General features: G+C 35.9%; 1 protein-coding gene across 1 annotated transcript in view; it reads right to left on the bottom strand.

Annotated features, from left to right (window-relative positions):
- The window catches only part of LOC146159014 (uncharacterized), a 49,090-nt gene extending 25,716 nt beyond the window's left edge, over positions 1 to 23,374 (bottom strand). Inside the window, exons 1-9 of the mRNA XM_083384825.1 lie at positions 23,060 to 23,374; positions 20,777 to 20,991; positions 20,080 to 20,211; positions 19,528 to 19,683; positions 19,394 to 19,456; positions 18,871 to 19,105; positions 18,456 to 18,640; positions 17,999 to 18,070; positions 17,510 to 17,707 (exon numbers count right to left, since the gene is read on the bottom strand). Coding sequence (XP_083240951.1) covers positions 17,510 to 17,707; positions 17,999 to 18,070; positions 18,456 to 18,640; positions 18,871 to 19,105; positions 19,394 to 19,456; positions 19,528 to 19,683; positions 20,080 to 20,211; positions 20,777 to 20,991; positions 23,060 to 23,117 — 1,314 coding nt within the window. The 5' untranslated portion in view covers positions 23,118 to 23,374. The remainder of the gene's footprint in view (positions 1 to 17,509; positions 17,708 to 17,998; positions 18,071 to 18,455; positions 18,641 to 18,870; positions 19,106 to 19,393; positions 19,457 to 19,527; positions 19,684 to 20,079; positions 20,212 to 20,776; positions 20,992 to 23,059) is intronic.
- Between the last annotated feature and the right edge of the window lie 230 nt (positions 23,375 to 23,604).

Here is a 23,604-nt window from a genome sequence, read left to right as displayed (position 1 = left end):
AGAAATGTAAAGTCCATCTCAAACCAAATCCCCATATGGTAAGTCAAAATGATTTGTTGTTTTTGTTTTTTTTAATGTTAAATTTGTATGTTAAAATGTTTAACTAGAAAATAACCCAATACCACTTAAAACTATATTGTTTCATCTTATGAGTTTTAGCTAAATTATGAGTTAATCCACTTGATTTTAAAGATTTTTTAACAGAAAAATACTAGGTATCCATAATGAAAGTTCATAAAAAGTCTGCCTATAAAATGAAGAAATAATTCTTACAAGGACCTCGTTTTAAGTTGTAATTGAAGCAGTTTACACAAGAACAATTATTTTACTTCAGTATAAAAATATACATTCCTTAGATATTTCATGTATTTATTTTCAGAAAGTGGAATACTCTTTATAATTGAAAGCCAGAAAAAACTATGAAAGGTACAAAAAGGTATGGTTTATTTTTTTGTTACTGTGAGGATTATTATATTTTTATTTAATTGATTATCTCTACTTACATAATATATTGTGTTAAATGTGTATATTGAATTTTTTGGTTCAATATAACCTAGTCTGGAAAGTGTGACATGTTTTGATGAGATCTCACAAGTGCACAAAATATTAAAACTCACCCCACTTATGAATCATAGGCAAATTGGGGTGCAGGCTAGGTCTACTAAAAAATTTTTGTGTGCACTTGCCACACTTTCCTGTGTGCTATATTGTTAAATATGTGTTTTGTGGGTACAACTACAAGCACATCATTTTTATATAAATTGTGGCCATTTAACTGTTTTTGTTTAGAACTTGAAGTATACCATTTCAAAAAGTCATCTACAGACAAGCATTCCTGCAAGCACTATTTTATGAAACAGGCTACATCCACACAGGGATGCAGAGATTACACGAATGCTATCAAAGAACAAAAAGAAACTGTCAAGTTCAGGATTTTTTCTAAAATAAAGTGACTAACATAAATTTTAAATTATAATTACATGTTTTATGAATTATTTTTATTAAGGAAAAGGCTTTATTTGGTTTGTTGCTTTTGTAAACATAGTTAGTTCAAACGTTTTACTAGCACATAATTTTAATACATATATATATACATGTATACACATACATTAACACTTATTATGTTATTACAGATCTTCCATATCCTCACTAAACACTCAATATTGTGTTTGTAACCACCAAGAAACAATTACAAGTGGAAATGAAAACCAAAACTCAGGCATAAATTGCATTAATATGTGTTTACTTATGAGTATACTGTCAACAGTTACATTTAGCCATTTATTGTTTACGAACCTCTTGGTTAAGCTTTCCATCAACTGTCAAAACTCTGTGAAAGAATTGGCCATAACTTATGATTTAATTGTTTAGTATTTTGCGGTTTGTTTTAACTCGTGTGATGTCATAAGTTCTATCCATGTTTTTTTTGCTACAGCATTGTTTATAATTCTTTTTTTCTATTTGTGTTTATATTTAATCATTCCTAAGTTATTCTTTTAAGCCGTTTTATTCAATTGTTTTTAACATTTTTTTTTAAATAACCGTTTGATATTTTTGTACGTGCTGTTATTGTGCATATGTGCGCGGAAATTTAATGACAATAAATATTGATTGCTTGCTATTTTAAAATTGGTGTAAAGCAGGAATATAATTGGCCAGGCTAGTTTCACGCTTGAACCATATGTGGGATGCCATGTATGGGAAATCAAAAGAAAATCTAACATGGGCCGATGTTACCTTTCCGGTCTCCCAGCTGGGATATATCTATGGGGTTTCTGTGGTAATCTGGTAATGGGCCATACTAACACCGATGATAGTTCGAGTAAGGCCCGCATTAAAATTTCTGACTGGGTGTTAGCACCTGTCGTGCATCTTGCTCCAATCAGCATACTACCAACATCAGGCCTAAACATCTAGCAAAACTTTCGATTTAATAGTTTGCGTATTGAGAACATAATAGTGTTTTTCATATTGTTTAAAACTACAGATTTAAAGCCTGTTTTAACAGTGATTGCTCGGCCCAAGCCATGGTAAAAAATTACCGAGTAAAAGTTTGCAAAAGTATAGCAAACCATAGGCGTTAAACCATTTTTAGTCTTTAAGAGAATAATAATATTTGCTTTTCAAACACGTAAGCTGGTCAAAATTTAATAAAATGACCATACGCATTATTTACGTAAATTCTATTTATCAAATATATGTTTCGATCATTCCCCAAATTCTACGCAATATTTGAACCCCTTTCGCATCAAAGGCATATTTTAAGTGGGGAAGTTTTCGGCCCATATCTGTTTTTGCTTGCAGAAACAAGTTAAGGAAAATGAAAAACAAAATATATAATATAAAGTACACAATACAAAATATTAAAAAAAAAATTTAAAAAAAAAAAATTAAAAATAAAGTAAAAATTGAAAATAAACACTAAGCCCTGAAAATATATCCCCTGACAAAATATACAACAACCGCACCCCCGTCTAGTCTTTTTTGGTTTCCTATGGTATGTTTCAGACCGATTTTTGTCCGAAGCTTTATAGAAAAAGTAGACATCGTAGAACCTTCAAATTTTCAGACATGGCGTAGAGTGGTATGTAGGTGCTTTGTAGAAGTTTATGAGGCTTCACCCCCAGGGGCCTTTGCTTGGGGGGCAAATACCTGAAATATTGCGTTTTAGCTCTTTCTAGCTAACGACTGCCATCTAGCAACAGAAAATCTTTCATACAGAATTCGTTCACATTCGCTTGCTTTGTCCAGCTCGCGTCGCGACGAGGCGGCTGCTGGCATCCCTGCTGCGCCCTATTGTCCCGCGCGTGCAACATTTGTGTTGGAAGTGGCTTGCCTAGTAAAACTATGCACATGCGACTTGCCTTTCATAAAGAGGCCTCTCTAAGTAAAAAAACCTATTGCTCTTACAACACATACAGGCAGTGCACACATCTCTGTTAGCACATGTTGTAATTGTTGCACCATTCAAACATATCAACACCAGGTCTAAGCAAATATAATTATACAAGGGCCGCAACAACAAAAAGCTTAAGTTTAACGCATTCTTAACGACGACGTTACAAAGCTACGTCATAACATGGCGTCATAAATAAATAAATCTTGCGTTTATTGGATTTAAATTGGCAAAACTTTCAAAGTAAAACGTGGCTTATTAGGCACATAAACGTGTTTGCATATTGCTCAAAACTACAGATTTAAACTCTGTTTCAACAGTGATTGCTCAGACCAAGGCATGGTAAAAATTTACACAGTAAAAGTTGGAAAAAGTATAGCAAACCATAGACGTTAAATCATTTAGAGAGAATGAAAATATTGACTTTTTAAACATGCTAGCTGATCAAAATGTAATAACATGGCCGTAAGCATTATCTACGTAAATTTTTATTGATCAAATGTATGTTTCGATCATTTGCCAAAATCTACGCCATATTTGAACCCCCTTCGCTTCAAAGCCATAAGTTATTATATTATTATACACAACTTATAATTGTGTGTAGATATGTTGGATTGGAGTAACATACAGAACAGGTGCAAATAGCAAATATTCTCCAAATACGATGTTTCCAATATTCTCCAAATCGTATTTCATCGTATTGTCGCGGTAATACACAAAGAGGTAAGGCCGTGAATAAAGTTTCACCCACCGTACAATTAACGGAGGGAAGCATTTCGAGTAGGGATGTTCAAGGCAGAATATCGGCGACACATTTATAATGCTTGCTTTAAATGCGGCGTCAGCATTTTTTGGGGCGACCAATTACTTCGCGATAAGCTTCGCCTAATAATTAAGTGTCAATAGGGTGTATTTACCGCCGCAAGTTTAAATGCGAAATCTTAAGGCAGTCTACGCCTCTCTGTTAGCACCTGTTGTGCATCTTGCTCCAACCAGCATACCAACATCAGGCCTAAACTTATCTAGCAAAACTTTCGATTTAATAGTTTGCGTATTAGGCACGTAATAGTGTTTTTCATATTGTTTGAAACGACAGATTTAAAGCCTGTTTTAACAGTGATTGCTCGGACCAAGCTATGGTAAAAAATTACCTAGTGAAAGTTTGCAAAAGTATAGCAAACCATAGGCGTTAAACCATTTTTAGTCTTTAAGAGAATGATAATATTTGATTTTCAAACACGTAAGCTGGTCAAAATTTAATAAAATAGCCATATGCATTATCTAAGTAAATTCTATTTATCAAATATATGTTTCGATCATTCCCCAAATTCTACGCCATATTTGAACCCCTTTCGCATCAAAGGCATATTTTAAGTGGGGAAGTTTTCGGCCCATATCTGTTTTTGCTTGCAGAAACAAGTTAAGGAAAATGAAAAACAAAATATATAATATAAAGTACACAATACAAAATATTAAAAAAAAAATTAAAAAAAAAAAAATTAATATAAAGTAAAAATTGAAAATAAACACTAAGCCCTGAAAATATATCCCCTGACAAAATATACAACAACCGCACCCCCGTCTAGTTCTTTTTTGGTTTCATATGGTTTCCTATGGTATGTTTCAGACCGAGTTTTGTCCGAAGCTTTATAGAAAAAGTAGACATCGTAGAACCTTCAAATTTTCAGACATGGCGTAGAGTGGTATGTAGGTGCTTTGTAAAAGTTTATGAGGCTGCACTCCCAGGGGCCTTTGCTTGGGGGGTAAAAACCTGAAATATTGCGTTTTAGCACTTTGTAGCTAACGACAGCCATCTAGCAGCAGAAAAACTTTCATACAGAATTCGTTCATATTCGCTTGCTTTGTCCAGCTCGCGTCGCGACGAGGCGGCTGCTGGCATCCCTGCTGCGCCCTATTGTCCCGCGCGTGCAACATTTGTGTTGGAAGTGGCTTGCCTAGTAAAACTATGCACATGCGACTTGCCTTTCATAAAGCGGCCTCTCTAAGTAAAAAAACCTATTGCTCTTACAACACAAAATATTTTACCACCGCAAATTTAAATGCGAATCCTACAGGCAGTGTACACATCTCTGTTAGCACATGTTGTAATTGTTGCACCATTCAAACATGTCAACACCAGGTCTAAGCAAATATAATTATACAAGGGCCGCAACAACAAAAAGCTTAAGTTTAACGCATTCTTAACGACGACGTTACAAAGCTACGTCATAACATGGCGTCATAAATAAATAAATCTTGCGTTTATTGGATTTAAATTGGCAAAACTTTCAATATAAAACGTGGCTTATTAGGCACATAAACGTGTTTGCATATTGCTCAAAACTACAGATTTAAACTCTGTTTCAACAGTGATTGCTCAGACCAAAGCATGGTAAAAATTTACACAGTAAAAGTTGGAAAAAGTATAGCAAACCATAGACGTTAAATCATTTAGAGAGAATGAAAATATTGACTTTTTAAACATGCTAGCTGACCAAAATGTAATAACATGGCCGTAAGCATTATCTACGTAAATTTTTATTGATCAAATGTATGTTTCGATCATTTGCCAAAATCTACGCCATATTTGAACCCCCTTCGCTTCAAAGCCATAAGTTATTATATTATTATACACAACTTATAATTGTGTGTAGATATGTTGGATTGGAGTAACATACAGAACAGGTGCAAATAGCAAATATTCTCCAAATACGATGTTTCCAATATTCTCCAAATCGTATTTCATCGTATTGTCGCGGTAATACACAAAGAGGTAAGGCCGTGAATAAAGTTTCACCCACCGTACAATTAACGGAGGGAAGCATTTCGAGTAGGGATGTTCAAGGCAGAATATCGGCGACACATTTATAATGCTTGCTTTAAATGCGGCGTCAGCATTTTTTGGGGCGACCAATTACTTCGCGATAAGCTTCGCCTAATAATTAAGTGTCAATAGGGTGTATTTACCGCCGCAAGTTTAAATGCGAAATCTTAAGGCAGTCTACGCCTCTCTGTTAGCACCTGTTGTGCATCTTGCTCCAACCAGCATACCAACATCAGGCCTAAACTTATCTAGCAAAACTTTCGATTTAATAGTTTGCGTATTAGGCACGTAATAGTGTTTTTCATATTGTTTGAAACGACAGATTTAAAGCCTGTTTTAACAGTGATTGCTCGGACCAAGCTATGGTAAAAAATTACCTAGTGAAAGTTTGCAAAAGTATAGCAAACCATAGGCGTTAAACCATTTTTAGTCTTTAAGAGAATGATAATATTTGATTTTCAAACACGTAAGCTGGTCAAAATTTAATAAAATAGCCATATGCATTATCTAAGTAAATTCTATTTATCAAATATATGTTTCGACCATTCCCCAAATTCTACGCCATATTTGAACCCCTTTCGCATCAAAGGCATATTTTAAGTGGGGAAGTTTTCGGCCCATATCTGTTTTTGCTTGCAGAAACAAGTTAAGGAAAATGAAAAACAAAATATATAATATAAAGTACACAATACAAAATATTAAAAAAAAAATTAAAAAAAAAAAAAATTAAAATAAAGTAAAAATTGAAAATAAACACTAAGCCCTGAAAATATATCCCCTGACAAAATATACAACAACCGCACCCCCGTCTAGTTCTTTTTTGGTTTCCTATGGTTTCCTATGGTATGTTACAGACCGATTTTTGTCCGAAGCTTTATAGAAAAAGTAGACATCGTAGAACCTTCAAATTTTCAGACATGGCGTAGAGTGGTACGTAGGTGCTTTGTAAAAGTTTATGAGGCTGCACCCCCAGGGGCCTTTGCTTGGGGGGTAAAAACCTGAAATATTGCGTTTTAGCACTTTGTAGCTAACGACTGCCATCTAGCAGCAGAAAAACTTTCTTACAGAATTCATTCATATTCGCTTGCTTTGTCCAGCTTGTGAAGTGACGAAGCGACTCACCGCCTGCTGGGCTTTATTGTCCCGCGCGTGAGACTTTCATTGTGCGAAGTGGCACGTCCTAAACTGGGCTCGTGCGACTTGCATTTTAAAACAAGGCTTCTCTTTAGTAAAATTACTTAATGCTGTTAAGAAACAACTTATTTTACCACCGCAAATTTAAATGCGAAATCTGGTGGCAACTCTAATCCAATATATCAACACCAGGCCTACACAACTTAAAATTGTGTGTTGATATGTTGGATTGGAGTAACATACTAAACAGGTGCAACTAGCAAATATTCTCCAAATACAATTTTTCCAATATTCTCCAAATCGTATTTCATCGTATTGTCGCGGTAATACACAAAGAGGTAAGGCCGTGAATAAAGTTTCAGCCACCGTACAATTAACGGAGGGAAGCATTGTGAGTAGAGATGTTCAAAGCAGAATATCGGCTACTCATTTATAATGCTTGCTTTCAATGCGGCGTTAGTTTTTTTTCGGGCGACCAATTACTTCGCGATAATCTTCGCCTAATAATTAAGTGTCAATAGGGTGTATTTACCGCCGCAAGTTTAAATGCGAAATCTTAAGGCAGTCTACGCCTGTCTGTTAGCACCTGTCGTGCATCTTGCTCCAACCAGCATACTACCAACATCAGGCCTAAAATCTAGTAAAACTTCGATTTAATAGTTTGCGTATTGAGAACATAATAGTGTTTTTCATATTGTTTAAAACTATAGATTTAAAGCCTGTTTTAACAGTGATTGCTCGGCCCAAGCCATGGTAAAAAATTACCGAGTAAAAGTTTGCAAAAGTATAGCAAACCATAGACGTTAAACCATTTTAGGTCTTTAAGAGAATAATAATATTTGCTTTTCAAACACGTAAGCTGGTCAAAATGTAATAAAATGACCATACGCATTATCTACGTAAATTCTATTTTTCAAATATATGTTTCGATCATTCCCCAAATTCTACGCCATATTTGAACCCTTTTCGCATCAAAGGCATAAGTTAAGTGGGGAAGTGTTCGGCCCATATCTGTTTTTCCCTGCAGAAACAAGTTAAGGAAAATGAAAAAGAAAATATATAATATCAAGTACACAATACAAAATATTTTTAAAAAAATTAAAACAAAAAAAAAAAATTAAAATAAAGTAAAAATTGAAAATAAACACTAAGCATTGAAAATATACCCCCTGACAATATATACAACAACCGCACCCCCGTCTAGTCTTTTTTGGTTTCCTATGGTATGTTTCAGACCGATTTTTGTCCGAAGCTTTATAGAAAAAGTATACATCGTAGAACCTTCAAAATTTCAGACATGGCGTAGAGTGGTATGTAGGTGCATTGTAGAAGTTTATGAGGCTGCACCCCCAGGGGCCTTTGCTTGGGGGCAAAAACCTGAAATATTGCGTTTTAACTCTTTGTAGCTAACGACTGCCATCTAGCAGCAGAAAAACTTTCATACAGAATTCGTTCATATTCGCTTGCTTTGTCCAGCTTGTGAAGTGACGAAGCTACTCACCGCCTGCTGCGCTTTATTGTCCCGCCCGTTAGACTTTCATTGTGCGAAGTGGCACGTCCAAAACTGGGCTCCGTGCGACTTGCATTTTAAAAAGAGGCTTCTCTTTAGTAAAATTACTTAATGGTCTTAAGAAACAACCTATTTTACCGCCGCAAATTTAAATGCGAAATATGGTGGCAACTCCAATCCAACATATCAACACCAGACCTACTAAACTTGAAATTGTGTGTTGATTGTTGGATTGGAGTAAGATACTATACAGGTGCAAATAGCAAATATTCTCCAAATACGATTTTTTACAATATTCTTCAAATCGTATTTCATCGTATTGGCGCGGTAATACAAAAAGAGGTAAGGCCGTGAATAAAGTTTCACCCACCGTACAATTAACGCAGAGAAGCATTTCGAGTAGGAATGTTCAAAGCAGAATATCGGCGACACATTTATAATGCTTGCTTTAAATGCGGCGTTAGCTTTTTTTCGGGCGACCAATAACTTCGCGATAAGTTTCGCCTAATAATCAAGTGTCAATAGGGTGTATTTACCACCGCAAATTTAAATGCGAAATCTTGAGGCAGTCTACGCCTCTCTGTTAGCACCTGTTGTGCATCTTGCTCCAACCAGCATTCCAACATCAGGCCTAAACATCTAGCAAAACTTTCGATTTAATAGTTTGCGTATTGAGAACATAATAGTGTTTTTCATATTGTTTAAAACTATAGATTTAAAGCCTGTTTTAACAGTGATTGCTCGGCCCAAGCCATGGTAAAAAATTACCGAGTAAAAGTTTGCAAAAGTATAGCAAACCATAGATGTTAAACCATTTTAGGTCTTTAAGAGAATAATAATATTTGCTTTTCAAACACGTAAGCTGGTCAAAAGGCAATAAAATGACCATACGCATTATCTACGTAAATTCTATTTATCAAATATATGTTTCGATCATTCCCCAAATTCTACGCCATATTTGAACCCTTTTCGCATCAAAGGCATAAGTTAAGTGGGGAAGTGTTCGGCCCATATCTGTTTTTGCTTGCAGAAACAAGTTAAGGAAAATGAAAAAGAAAATATATAATATAAAGTACACAATACAAAATATTTAAAAAAAAATTAAAAAAAAAAAAAAATTAAAATAAAGTAAAAATTGAAAATAAACTCTAAGCATTGAAAATATACCCCCTGACAATATATACAACAACCGCACCCCCGTCTAGTCTTTTTTGGTTTCCTATGGTATGTTTCAGACCGATTTTTGTCCGAACCTTTATAGAAAAAGTATACATCGTAGAACCTTCAAAATTTCAGACATGGCGTAGAGTGGTATGTAGGTGCATTGTAGAAGTTTATGAGGCTGCACCCCCAGGGGCCTTTGCTTGGGGGCAAAAACCTGAAATATTGCGTTTTAACTCTTTGTAGCTAACGACTGCCATCTAGCAGCAGAAAAACTTTCATACAGAATTCGTTCATATTCGCTTGCTTTGTCCAGCTTGTGAAGTGACGAAGCTACTCACCGCCTGCTGCGCTTTATTGTCCCGCCCGTTAGACTTTCATTGTGCGAAGTGGCACGTCCAAAACTGGGCTCCGTGCGACTTGCATTTTAAAAAGAGGCTTCTCTTTAGTAAAATTACTTAATGGTCTTAAGAAACAACCTATTTTACCGCCGCAAATTTAAATGCGAAATATGGTGGCAACTCCAATCCAACATATCAACACCAGACCTACTAAACTTGAAATTGTGTGTTGATTGTTGGATTGGAGTAAGATACTATACAGGTGCAAATAGCAAATATTCTCCAAATACGATTTTTTACAATATTCTTCAAATCGTATTTCATCGTATTGGCGCGGTAATACAAAAAGAGGTAAGGCCGTGAATAAAGTTTCACCCACCGTACAATTAACGCAGAGAAGCATTTCGAGTAGGAATGTTCAAAGCAGAATATCGGCGACACATTTATAATGCTTGCTTTAAATGCGGCGTTAGCTTTTTTTCGGGCGACCAATAACTTCGCGATAAGTTTCGCCTAATAATCAAGTGTCAATAGGGTGTATTTACCACCGCAAATTTAAATGCGAAATCTTGAGGCAGTCTACGCCTCTCTGTTAGCACCTGTTGTGCATCTTGCTCCAACCAGCATTCCAACATCAGGCCTAAACATCTAGCAAAACTTTCGATTTAATAGTTTGCGTATTGAGAACATAATGGTGTTTTTCATATTGTTTAAAACTATAGATTTAAAGCCTGTTTTAACAGTGATTGCTCGGCCCAAGCCATGGTAAAAAATTACCGAGTAAAAGTTTGCAAAAGTATAGCAAACCATAGGCGTTAAACCATTTTAGGTCTTTAAGAGAATAATAATATTTGCTTTTCAAACACGTAAGCTGGTCAAAATGCAATAAAATGACCATACGCATTATCTACGTAAATTCTATTTATTAAATATATGTTTCGATCATTCCCCAAATTCTACGCCATATTTGAACCCTTTTCGCATCAAAGGCATAAGTTAAGTGGGGAAGTGTTCGGCCCATATCTGTTTTTGCTTGCAGAAACAAGTTAAGGAAAATGAAAAAGAAAATATATAATATAAAGTACACAATACAAAATATTTAAAAAAAAATTAAAAAAAAAAAAAAATTAAAATAAAGTAAAAATTGAAAATAAACTCTAAGCATTGAAAATGTACCCCCTGACAATATATACAACAACCGCATCCCCGTCTAGTCTTTTTTGGTTTCCTATGGTATGTTTCAGACCGATTTTTGTCCGAACCTTTATAGAAAAAGTATACATCGTAGAACCTTCAAAATTTCAGACATGGCGTAGAGTGGTATGTAGGTGCATTGTAGAAGTTCATGAGGCTGCACCCCCAGGGGCCTTTGCATGGGGGGCAAAAACCTGAAATATTGCGTTTTAACTCTTTGTAGCTAACGACTGCCATCTAGCAGCAGAAAAACTTTCATACAGAATTCGTTCATATTCGCTTGCTTTGTCCAGCTTGTGAAGTGACGAAGCGACTCACCGCCTGCTGCGCTTTATTGTCCCGCCCGTTAGACTTTCATTGTGCGAAGTGGCACGTCCAAAACTGGGCTCCGTGCGACTTGCATTTTAAAAAGAGGCTTCTCTTTAGTAAAATTACTTAATGGTCTTAAGAAACAACCTATTTTACCGCCGCAAATTTAAATGCGAAATCTGGTGGCAACTCCAATCCAACATATCAACACCAGACCTACACAACTTGAAATTGTGTGTTGATTGTTGGATTGGAGTAACATACTATACAGGTGCAAATAGCAAATATTCTCCAAATGCGATTTTTTACAATATTCTTCAAATCGTATTTCATCGTATTGGCGCGGTAATACAAAAAGAGGTAAGGCCGTGAATAAAGTTTCACCCACCGTACAATTAACGCAGGGAAGCATTTCGAGTAGGAATGTTCAAAGCAGAATATCGGCGACACATTTATAATGCTTGCTTTAAATGCGGCGTCAGCATTTTTGGGGGCGACCAATTACTTTGCGATAAGCTTCGCCTAATAATCAAGTGTCAATAGAGTGTATTTACCGCCGCAAATTTAAATGTGAAATCTTGAGGCAGTGTACGCCTCTCTGTTAGCACCTGTTGTGCATGTTGCTCCAACCAACATCAGGCCTAAACAACTAGCAAAACTTTCGATTTAATAGTTTGCGTATTAGGCAAATAATAGTGTGTTTCATATTGTTTGAAACTACAGATTTAAAGTCTGTTTTGACAGTGATTGCTCGGACCAAGCCATGGTAAAAATTTACCGAGTAAAAGTTTGCAAAAGTATTGCAAACCATAGGCGTTAAACCATTTTAGGTCTTTAAGAGAATGATAATATTTGCTTTTCAAACACGTAAGCTGGCCAAAATGTAATAAAATGGCCATACACATTATCTACGTAAATTCTATTTATCAAATATATGTTTCGATCATTCCCCAAATACTACGCCATATTTGAACCCCTTTCGCATCAAAGCCATAGGTTAAGTGGGGAAGTTTTCGGCCCATATCTGTTTTTGCTTGCAGAAACAAGTTAAGGAAAATGAAAAACAAAATATGAAATATATAATATAAAATACACACTACAAAATACAAAATATTAAAAAATAAGAAGTATAAAATAAAAAATTAAAATTAAAAAATGAATATGAAAAAATAAAAAAAATAAAATCAATTTAAAAAAAAAAATTAAAACAAAATAAAAATAAACACTAAGCCCCGAAAATATACCCCTTGATAAAATATACAACAACCGCACCCCCGTCTAGTTCTTTTTTGGTTTCCTATGGTTTTCTATGGTTTCCTATGGTATGTTTCAGACCGATTTGTGTCCGAAGCTTTATAGAAAAAGTAGACATCGTAGAACCTTCAAATTTTCAGACATGGCGTAGAGTGGTATGTAGGTGCTTTGTAAAAGTTTATGAGGCTGCACCCCCAGGGGCCTTTGCTTGGGGGGTAAAAACCTGAAATATTGCGTTTTAGCACTTTGTAGCTAACGACTGCCATTTAGCAGCAGAAAAACCTTCATACAGAATTCGTTCATATTCGCTTGCTTTGTCCAGCTTGTGAAGTGACGAAGCGACTGACCGCCTGCTGCGCTTTATTGTCCCGCGCGTGAGACTTTCATTGTGCGAAGTGGCATGTCCTAAACTGGGCTTGTGCGACTTGCATTTTAAAACGAGGCTTCTCTTTAGTAAAATTACTTAATGCTGTTAAGAAACAACTTATTTTACCGCTGCAAATTTAAATGCGAAATCTGGTGGCAACTCTAATCCAACATATCAACACCAGGCCTACACAACTTAAAATTGTGTGTTGATATGTTGGATTGGAGTAACATACTATACAGGTGCAAATAGCAAATATTCTCCAAATACGATTTTTTCAAATATTCTCCAAATCGTATTTCATCGTATTGTCGCGGTAATACACAAAGAGGTAAGGCCGTGAATAAAGTTTCACCCACCGTACAATTAACGGAGGGAAGTATTGCGAGTAGAGATGTTCAAAGCAGAATATCGGCGACTCATTTATAATGCTTGCTTTCAATGCGGCGTTAGCTTTTTTTCGGGCGACCAATAACTTCGCGATAAGTTTCGCCTAATAATCAAGTGTCAATAGGGTGTATTTACCGCCGCAAATTTAAATGCGAAATCTTGAGGCAGTCTACGCCTCTCTGTTAGCACCTGTTGTGCATCTTGCTCCAACCAGCATTCCAACATCGGGCCTAAACATCTAGCAAAACTTTCGATTTAATAGTTTGCGTATTGAGCACATATTATTGTTTTTCATATTGTTTGAAACTACAGATTTGAAGCCTGTTTTAACAGTGATTGCTCAGACCTAGCCATGGTAAAAAATTACCGAGTAAAATTTGCAAAAGTATAGCAAACCATAGGCGTTAAACCATTTTTAGTCTTTAAAAAAATGATTATATTTAATACCTATTGCATCAAAGGCATAAGTTAAGCGGGGAAGTTTTCGGCCCATATCTGTTTTTGCTTGCAGAAACAAGTTAAGGAAAATGAAACACAAAATATATAATATAAAGTACACAATACAAATATTAAAAAAAAAATTAAAAAAAAAAAAATTAAAATAAAGTAAAAATTGAAAATAAACACTAAGCCCTGAAAATATACCCCCTGACAAAATATACAACAACCGCACCCCCGTCTAGTTCTTTTATGGTTTTTTGGGTTTGTTTCAGACCGTTTTTTGTCCAGAGTTTTACAGGAAAACTATAATTTGGAGAGACTTCAAATGTCCATACAAGATGAAGGCGTATATGTAGATGAGCCTTTAAGGGTTTAGATGTCTAATTACCTAGGGGCCTTAAGCTGAGGGTACAAATTGCAAACAAAAGATGACGTCATCGCAAAATTGGTTTTAGCTCTGTACTCCACCCTAGCGGTAACAATATTTCCCAAAAAGGATATGGTTAAAACGAAACCGGCAGACTGGCTCGCGTTACTGTTAAATCAGCGAAACAGATTCCGCCAAGGGAGTACATTCTGCTTTGAAACGCCAGACACAAGTATGTCAATGCTTACAGCCGAAACCTAAACATCTTCCCTGCCATCGGTTGTTATTTGCAATTACGAAAACTGCATATGTCCATTATGTTTTTATAAGCCTATGGATTTGTGTATTTTTATTCATTAATGCATTAGGCAAACCACAATATAATCCATTCTTTGAAATGTATCATGTTACTCTTAAAACCCGTACTACGGTATGTAGTGGCTACGGTATGTTATGGATTCTACACTAAAAGCTAACATTGTATAAGGTTGTGGCCCGAGTATGATTTAGCTCGTTTTAATGGAATCGTTGTGCAATTCCATAAGATTTACAAAAGTAAACTTTGTATCTCATGCGACTCTTTGTAAAAAATTTGTCTATTTTGGTTTAAATGTTTGAAATACGATTTTCAATTGAAAAATTATTTTTTCAAATTTAATGTCACAATAATATGTCAATTGCAGTCTTACCATTTTAGGAAAATCATTTTTAAAACAAAAATTCAATTTATCAGTGTCTTTCATCTATTATGTCACAGTTAGGCGCACAAACGTTTGACGTATTTTTCGCAGCTGCAGTCTGGGGAAGTTTCTACTGCTCTGTTGTGAAATGATCTTTGGTTGGCTGCATTATATTAAAACTGATGCCTGGCCGCCCTAAACAGACACCGCGTAACGCAATATAATTTATGTTTATTGTCGCGTACAAACTGCAGTAATGCGGTTCTAGTGAGCTCCAACGCACCTCATGGAAACGAAAATACGTAATGAAAAGCGAAACATAATAATCAAACCGAATTAGGCTACGCTTAATCAGAACCGGAACCTTTTGCGCGCTTGCGATTACCCAACAACGTTTATTTATTGCTTCACTACCATAAAAATATGATTATTCGCAAGGATAGGAAGAATTACAATTTTGAATTTTAACTGGAAAAATTAATTACACAAAAACTGTAAAACTTTTCGCTTGCAATAGTAGAATATAATGGACAATTATAAAACGAAATCAGTTTTTTTTGTGGTTTTGGAAAATTTGTTTCCTGTTTTTAAAAAACTAAACGAGTTTGCCGCAATCTATTAAGTGGAACATGCACTAAATGTTTTATTAATGCACAGAGCAAAATATTTTCACTTTTAGCCAAAACACACACTTCAAAGAAACATTACAATCTCCATTACCAGGATTATCATTTGAAACGCAAAGGCTGGCATAAGTTATGTCAAAAGTCGAATATTGGGCAAGATCCATTATAAGTGTGGTACAACTTTAATATTTGGTACAGCTGTTCGGACTATAATGTCGATAGCCATAATAGGTTGAAAGGAAAATATTGTGGAGGCTGTTTCGCGCTAATAAATGACAAAGGGGCACCATGATTGCAGCGAAACAGATTAAGTTAAAGCGTTGTATCTTACTTTAAAACGCCAGAAGCCAGTATGCCAAACAAATACAGAAAAAACCTAAAAGTCTCCCTGGCCATCAGATGTCATATGCATTTATGGAAACTGTTTAGTATGTTACCATAAGCATTTATATTTCGCAGTATAACCAGTTCATCGAAATGTATAACGTCATCTTGAAATTGTGTGCGCATTCTAAATTTTTATCTTAATAAACAAATACGGAATACGGAAAGAAACAGTCTAACGAATTTTAGACAAAAATCTCACAGTTTTAAGAAGAAAATGTAATTTTTTTATTGTCTTTATTGGCAAAAGCAGTCATCTATTTATACGACGAAAATGATATAATGATTTTATATTCACAAGTAAACAAAACAAAATCTGTTGGGGAATACTATTTACTAGGGTTGCCATTTTTTTTACATAATCTCTGCTAAACAACATGCTGGTTTGGGGGACATAAAAAGGCCGGAAACGTCATAACGTTTTAAACTTTAAGAAACTTGCTGTTGTCACGCGAAATAGACCGCAAACAAGCGGTTAAGTTACGTGTTTTTGCGCAAAGCGCGAAAATGTTTTTTTTGAATTGTTTTTACCATGTTCATTGTTCTTATTTCAGAAGGGATTTTGTTAATTGTGCCTCAAAAGTTTTGAGGGTCTATAATCTGGTACTCATAAAGTTAACCTTTAAAAGTTTACATATTCGGCTTTCATCTTTAAAATTTATGTTTATTATGTAATTTTGGTTTATAGGTTTGAAATTATGAGCGGGTCCTATTTTTTCACAATAAAATAGTGTGACGTTAAGTTATTTGAAGCTCTCTGCGCCTACCTAGCGACAGTAATATCTAGCAATATATCTCCCTTTTGTAGTGTTCGCCAATATGCTATTTATGTAAATCAAACCGCTAGTAAACTATAAAAATGATACTACGAATCACTTGTTTGTTTTTCAGGCCTAAACAACCCAACAATCAGGTGCTTTTGTGGGAAATTAATACAAAACGTTTATTTGAGTTTAGATAAAAAAAGATGATGAAGAAGGTAGATTTTTGTGATTTTGGCCCAAGGGTTGGGGCAGCATTTTTTGAAGGGCGTTTGAAAAAATTCAAGAATATTGTTTTGTTAATGAAATATTTACGTCCGGGTGGAGAATGTTTTGTTTATCGTTTATCTTTGGTTTCGGGGGAATCAAAAATATTTTTTTAATGGATTGCAGGTTTTTTATTAATAGGGGGAAATAAGTTTTATTTGGTTTGGGGGGAGGGGCTAAAATCGATAGGCATTTTTGTTTTGTAAAAATATTTGCATCTACGTCAGAAGTGAAGGCAGGAAATTTTCGGCCCATATTTGTTTTTGCTTGCAGAAACAAGACAAGAGAAAGTACAACTTAATGTAAAGCGTAAAACGAATAAACCAAAGTATAATACGTAATACTACAAAAAATAACCTGGTAGAACTCTATTCATAATGACCCAATTATTGAATCACCAATGAAATAAGGCTCTGAAAAATAACCCATGACAAAATATACAACAACCGCAACCCCGTCTAGTTTTATATTGTTACGGTAAGGGAATACCGCCGTCTGTCCATAAAAAAGAATACGGTTTCCATGCGGGAAACATAAACTTTGTTTTCGTTAGTCAAACTATACTGCTATAATTAAAAAAAATAACTATTTATTACTAAATACCTTTTGTGCAATGTTGGTTTGCCAGTGGATGGCAAAATCGTGTCTAAAAAGTTCGACTAACTTCTTTTCATATTCGGCAATGAAGGAATCATTTCCAAGTTTTGGAAGCTCGTCAAACTGCTGCAAACCAATATGCCGGTAGTACTGGTGTTGTTCCTGAAGCTGGTTTTCCTCCACAAAACCAAACTCGTCAAAAAGCTGAAGCGTGAAAAATAAACGGTATCTGTTTAAATTTTATATTTGGGCACCTCTGTTTCAGGGAAACAGGCCTCAATACAACCTTATAAAAACAATATTACCTATTTAAACAGCCGAAAACTAGACCCACAATCCAATTTACAGAGCTAGCATAACAATTGACTACAAAGCACCCCTGGATAAGCTATATTAAAGGATTATTTTCTTGTTGTCCATGCTCTTTTAAAACGCGTTACTCTTTGGGGATTTGTGTTACCCTTTACTTAGTTAAAGGCGGTCATTTATACATGCCTGAGTCATTTTGTTGGAGTAAGCATCCCTGCATTGCTGAAGTATTGGAATCATTGCCGCCTTAGCGCTTCCCTAAAAAAACAGAAAGATTGGCACAAATTATCATGACCAGTCTAGGCAAATCACCAAAGTGAATATAACATAATACTTGATTAATCTCGACCACAACAAATTTATCTCGATATTTACATAATATCCAAGGTTATTAACAATAATTATAGCATATTGATATTATTCAAATTAGTATCATATGCGGAATATTTACTAAATTACAAATATGTTTTTGGCAAAATGTTGCTATATACCATCTATCCTAGAATTTCAGTATAATTACTGCAGAGCCAGGTCGGTACTTATTGGATTCTTCTGAGGTTTGGGAAGTGGCAGAAATGTATGGTATTTTAAAATGTAAATTTATGCGACTATTTCCTCCACGAAGGAAACAATTGAAACAAACCTGCAAAATTGTTCCGACGTCTGGCATTTTCCCACTTTGAAAGATCTCGAAGTAAGCCAGCATAAAGTTGATGAGAGCTTTCCCTGTTACGATGTTGCCGTTAACCCTCTTGATGACGACATTGTGAGGCGAAAACAAATGCTGGGCGAGCTCTTGCAACTGATCGAGAAAGTCCTGGTCAACGTCTGCATAATAAATAATAATACAAAACGCTTAAAGTACATATAAAAAATCACATTTTGATTGAACACATGTCCATTCTAAATGTTTTTTTTACAGTATAGGTTAAACTGCTCGAAATTAGTTAGTAGTCAACAATTCGATTGCCCCCGACTTGGTCTTAACTCATGTAGCCATTGTCACGCTGATCTTGGGGCAAATTACATAACAAGGCCATTTTTGACTTGCAATTTACCTGCCAGACGAAAAGAGCTTCCCTGGTTTTCTCTTCTGAAAGCCACCTTCGTTCCAGGGTAAGGCATCAGAAAGCAGGACACGTCGTCGTACGATCCCTTCAAGTTTTTTCGGACGGACTGCAAGTCTTTGTGCTTCGTCTTTTCGGCCAATAAATCTTTCAAGACATGTCGACCGCCTCTTATACCAAACTCGCAATCAGGGTCCGGCCAATCTCGCACCAGAAAAAGCAGATTCTAAAATGTTTCGATTTGTTAGACATTGCACTCTAGCTGTTGGATGTCCATTGTCGTAAACTAAGCGCTGATTGTGTAGTTCGCAAAATACACTGTATGAACACAAAGTATACAGCAGGTATATATTAATAGAATTTTATCGATTGCAACGGTCTGAAGGGTAAAATTTGTGTGTTGAAATAAATAAAATCAGCAATTTCCAACAACCGTGTCTATATGAACTCATATTAGAAACGGTCAATTAGAGCAACTTTCGTTCGCTACAAATGCTTTAATAACATACAGTACCTGAAAAGGTTTTTTATTTTGACTGCTTGATTTGTGCGCCGCTTTGCCGTAGTCTGTGAACAACTGGTAAACAACTGCGAATTAGTTTTCAGACTAAAATACATCTATTTTATCAATTTCACTTATTTCTATACTTGTAAATGCTGGAGGGCGTCTTCTTGTATCTGCTGCATGACATTGTATATTTGCACGGAACTTATCATCGTGCTAAAAGCAAATATGACGGAACAGCCTTTGACCGAAGTAGAGCTGTCAAAGGCTCCCTGCGTGTCCATGAGAAACACGGCGATCTGTAAATAAATGTTGTGGTAAGGAAATTTGCAAATGCTGAGAGGTAGCGGCTCGGTTGTCTGCAGACTACTTCACCACATTTATTCCATTTATTGAATAAAATGCGATTTGTGTTGCATTGCATTTGCATCCCAGGAAAAAAGGTAAATCGACACTATAAAAATAATAAAGGCTGGCGGAAGATGCTGTTGTTTTGCACGATATACAATACAGCACTGAATTACCAGCATCACAAAAAAAAGCACTATGACTTAAAATTTTAAGTTTCTTTAGATCTTCATGTCGCAAGTCAGAGGTTCTCAATTGATTGAATTGTGATCGAAAGTATGTTGCTAAAACCTTTCGTTATATTTCTATTATGGATATATGCAGGACTCACATGCTAACAATGTTACCTCTCCAGCTGGACTTTTGACGAAGAACGGTTCGTCCCACAGCCAGACTCCTTGCGTATGCCTCTCCCTGCCGCCTCTCCAACTGAAACCCTCACGCAGCTGCTCGTCTTTGTTGGCCAGCCACGACGCAGACTAAAATACAATTTAAAACCGTTTAATAATGGTCAAGTTTAATCCTGATAAGAAGGTTAGTCAATTTATTCAGCTGTCAGGAACAATAAATATATCGCGACACCCCTACAATATTTTTCCGTAGGGAAATCATCACAATGTCACAATAAACGGAACTGGAACAACACACATTAACTCTGAACCACGTTGGAAGTTTTTAATTGAATTTATTTCACTCTAATTTTACACAAAAAGCAAATCCGCAAATAAAAGCGAATGTGAAACACTGATTAAATACATGCATTATTATTCATCGCCATTAAAACCTTTTGACTTTGCAACATTTACAGCCCCGCATTAGCGCAATACTGATTGGATTGTTGATTGTTAGGACCTTGTGAATTCCTACATACACTCCCCTGAATTGTAAACACGCTTCTGTACAATTGTAAATCCCATATTTCTAGGTGTATACTATTACGGCTCAAATGAATTGTTTCCGTTCGTACCCATGTTAATTTTGTTTGTTTTAGTACTAACAAAATGTGTAAATACAAACATGGTCGTACTCTGGAAGCAAACCTACCTTTCCTTGCTTCTGCGACCGCAAGAAGCGAAGAAACAAGTTCAGCATGAAGGATTTCCCTTTGCGGAACGCACCAGCCAACGAATACACGGCAACCGGAACGTCGGCGACCTGACCAAACACCCGCTCAAGTTCCGCTGAGTCGATTTCGAACAATCCCGAGTCATTTGGTCGAACAATCTGGACGGCCTTGAATGTTTCATTATCCTTGCGTTCTGCGTAAGACCGTGTACTGAATGTTTGTCTTTAATTATATTTTATACTGTTTGGCATTAGCATGGGTTATTTGCTACAAAAAGGGCTCTCGATTTAATCTCCCTCACTTGAAAAGGCAGGCCGCTCAAAAAATAATATTATTTCACACCCGTCAAAAATGCCACGCAATATACCCTTTGTATAAATACCACTCGATATAACCTCTCTATACAGTCAATGTAACGAATTTTCGGAAACCACGTAAAACACTGAATTTTCGTAGAATTTTGTCAAAGTAAAAATTGACATAGGAAAAAAATACAATATATTACGTTTAAAGTTTTACCGTCATCATGAGGTATCAGTAGCATTCGGATAAAACAAAAATAATGTGGGTTTTTGAGACATAATTTGTAGCCCTATTAAAAGCAGTGTCTTTGCAGCTGAGCATTACTATGGTAATTATTGTAAATTAATTTTACTGTGATCATTATTGTAAATAAGTTTTACTGTGATATCGTTGACTTATTTCGGTAATTTGTCGAAAGCTCGTTTCGCAAAACAATATATATAACTAAACATTCCTTAAATCATTAGGCGAGGCACAACAGCGATTTGTGTTTGGGAGCACTTCCGGTTATATATCTTTACACAGGGCCAATGTTATTTTTTGGCTTTTTTCTTCCTACTTTTATATTTACTATAGACGAAATACCCCGCGTTACCCAGGTTAAAACCTTTAACAATAAGCGGGATAAACCTTTTGCACAAAGCGCGATATACGCTTATTACAATAAGCGCGGTATATTACGTGCATTCGTGCAATGCCCCGGTTTTGCGTGATTAAATATATGTAAAGCCATCAAGCTGTTGATTGTTGATCTCCATCACATATTTTTGGGTACCATTTCCTTGTAAGTGTAGATAAACGTGTTATTTAAATTTTAACCCAAGGTATGTTCTGTATCTAAACATAATATAACGGAAAGTTTGTGAGTCGGCAGTCGGCTGCATGTTCGCGTATTTTAGGGGGACACAGACAGAGCAACCGTGGCTCATTCTGCTCCCTGATAAGCGAGCCGCCGAGCAAGTGGGAAAAATAAAAAGAAACTCGTGTGCTCCCAGACAAAAAAAATTTATTTCTTTCCATTAGAGAAAGTCTCGCATTTCAAGCGAGCGCCGTCGCAAAACGGTCACGATGGAGCAAATTTTATTTTTAAGGCGATTGTTAGCAATTCTGGATCGATTAACAAACTAGATACGAGCCCATTTGACAAACTAGATACGAGTCCATTTCAAATACTTTTTGACTATTTTATCTATATAAGTGCGAAACATTTTTGAGTTTCGCGCGAATCATCTTTTTACGACCGGCTTGCTTACGTTTTGATGCGGTCTTTTGAACTAGATCAGCGATTCGTTACCGTTAATGGAAAACGCGTTCAAAAATGTTGGACATATATTTTTTAACATTTTGTATTTTTGGCAATGTAATAAAAACTTGCAACAAATTTAAAAGAAATGCCGGTATACTGGTACCTAAAAAAATCGCGCTCACTTCGCACGCCACGTTCGCCCTGACATAGAAAGGTTAACAAACACTAAACAAGATTAACTATTAAAGTTATCGCGTTTACATGAATAAAGCACCAGGAAATTAAAGCGTGTCCAATATGAATACTATTCGTATTTGGTGGATCATCATGTTGTCAGGTTTAGCACCCCTGTTATAGACTATAACATGGGGCTAGCTATCAGTTTAAAATGTTACAACGTAATGTGCAATAGTAATAAAGAGCCATTGTGAGTTACCGTAAGAACACATATGTAGATGTGTGCGTATACGGTTTTCTATCCAAATCAATGTAATGTTCCTCAAAATGTCCTTGCGTTCTGCGTAAGACCAAAATCCAGCTACTTTATTTTTTGACATTCTACATAACATTTGGCCTCGGAAATTTTACTCTTGTTTTTCCCTCGGATCAACAAATCGATGTGACGTTCGTTAAGTTTAAGGTAACTATACATCTAATTATATAAATAATAAGTATAAAGCATAATAAAGTTAAATATTTGCGACTAACTTACGGTTTATTCCTGACAAGTCATTCAAAATGTCTCTTGACTGATCACCGCTTTGAGACATTGTTACCGTTTTTTATTTATATCAGGCTGCGATTAATATAGAAGGTTTGTTAAGTGTTCTTGTTGAGTTTGTACATGTTTAAGAAAATAATCTTGCATTGTTCAATAGGGAACCTCGACACGACTTTAATAGTGCGTTATGTAATAAACGAAAATATCTATACTTCACTTCGATCGTTTCGAACTGTTTCGACAAAACTTTAAAAAATCTCCAACATTCGATCTATAGCGTCTGCTAACCTTTCCTGCACCTGCTCTGTCCTTATACATCGCTGCGCATAATGAACGCGGCGACGCGCGGTTTTCACTCTATAAAGGTGTGGAGCGAAATAATGGTTCCCGTTTAAAGTAACGCCAGACGCCACGACCTCCTAAGGCGGCTTAAATTCGACCACCTATAGCCGGGATTCCCGTTTTCGTGTCGTTAACCGTGTCTAAACAAAACATCGGCCGCTGCAAACAGGTTACAGGTTGCACCTTGTGTTTCC

Source organism: Ascidiella aspersa, chromosome 3, assembly GCF_963924565.1.
Source record: "Ascidiella aspersa chromosome 3, kaAscAspe10.2, whole genome shotgun sequence".
Taxonomy (NCBI): domain Eukaryota; kingdom Metazoa; phylum Chordata; class Ascidiacea; order Phlebobranchia; family Ascidiidae; genus Ascidiella; species Ascidiella aspersa.
This window is presented reverse-complemented; position numbering and strand designations above follow the sequence as displayed.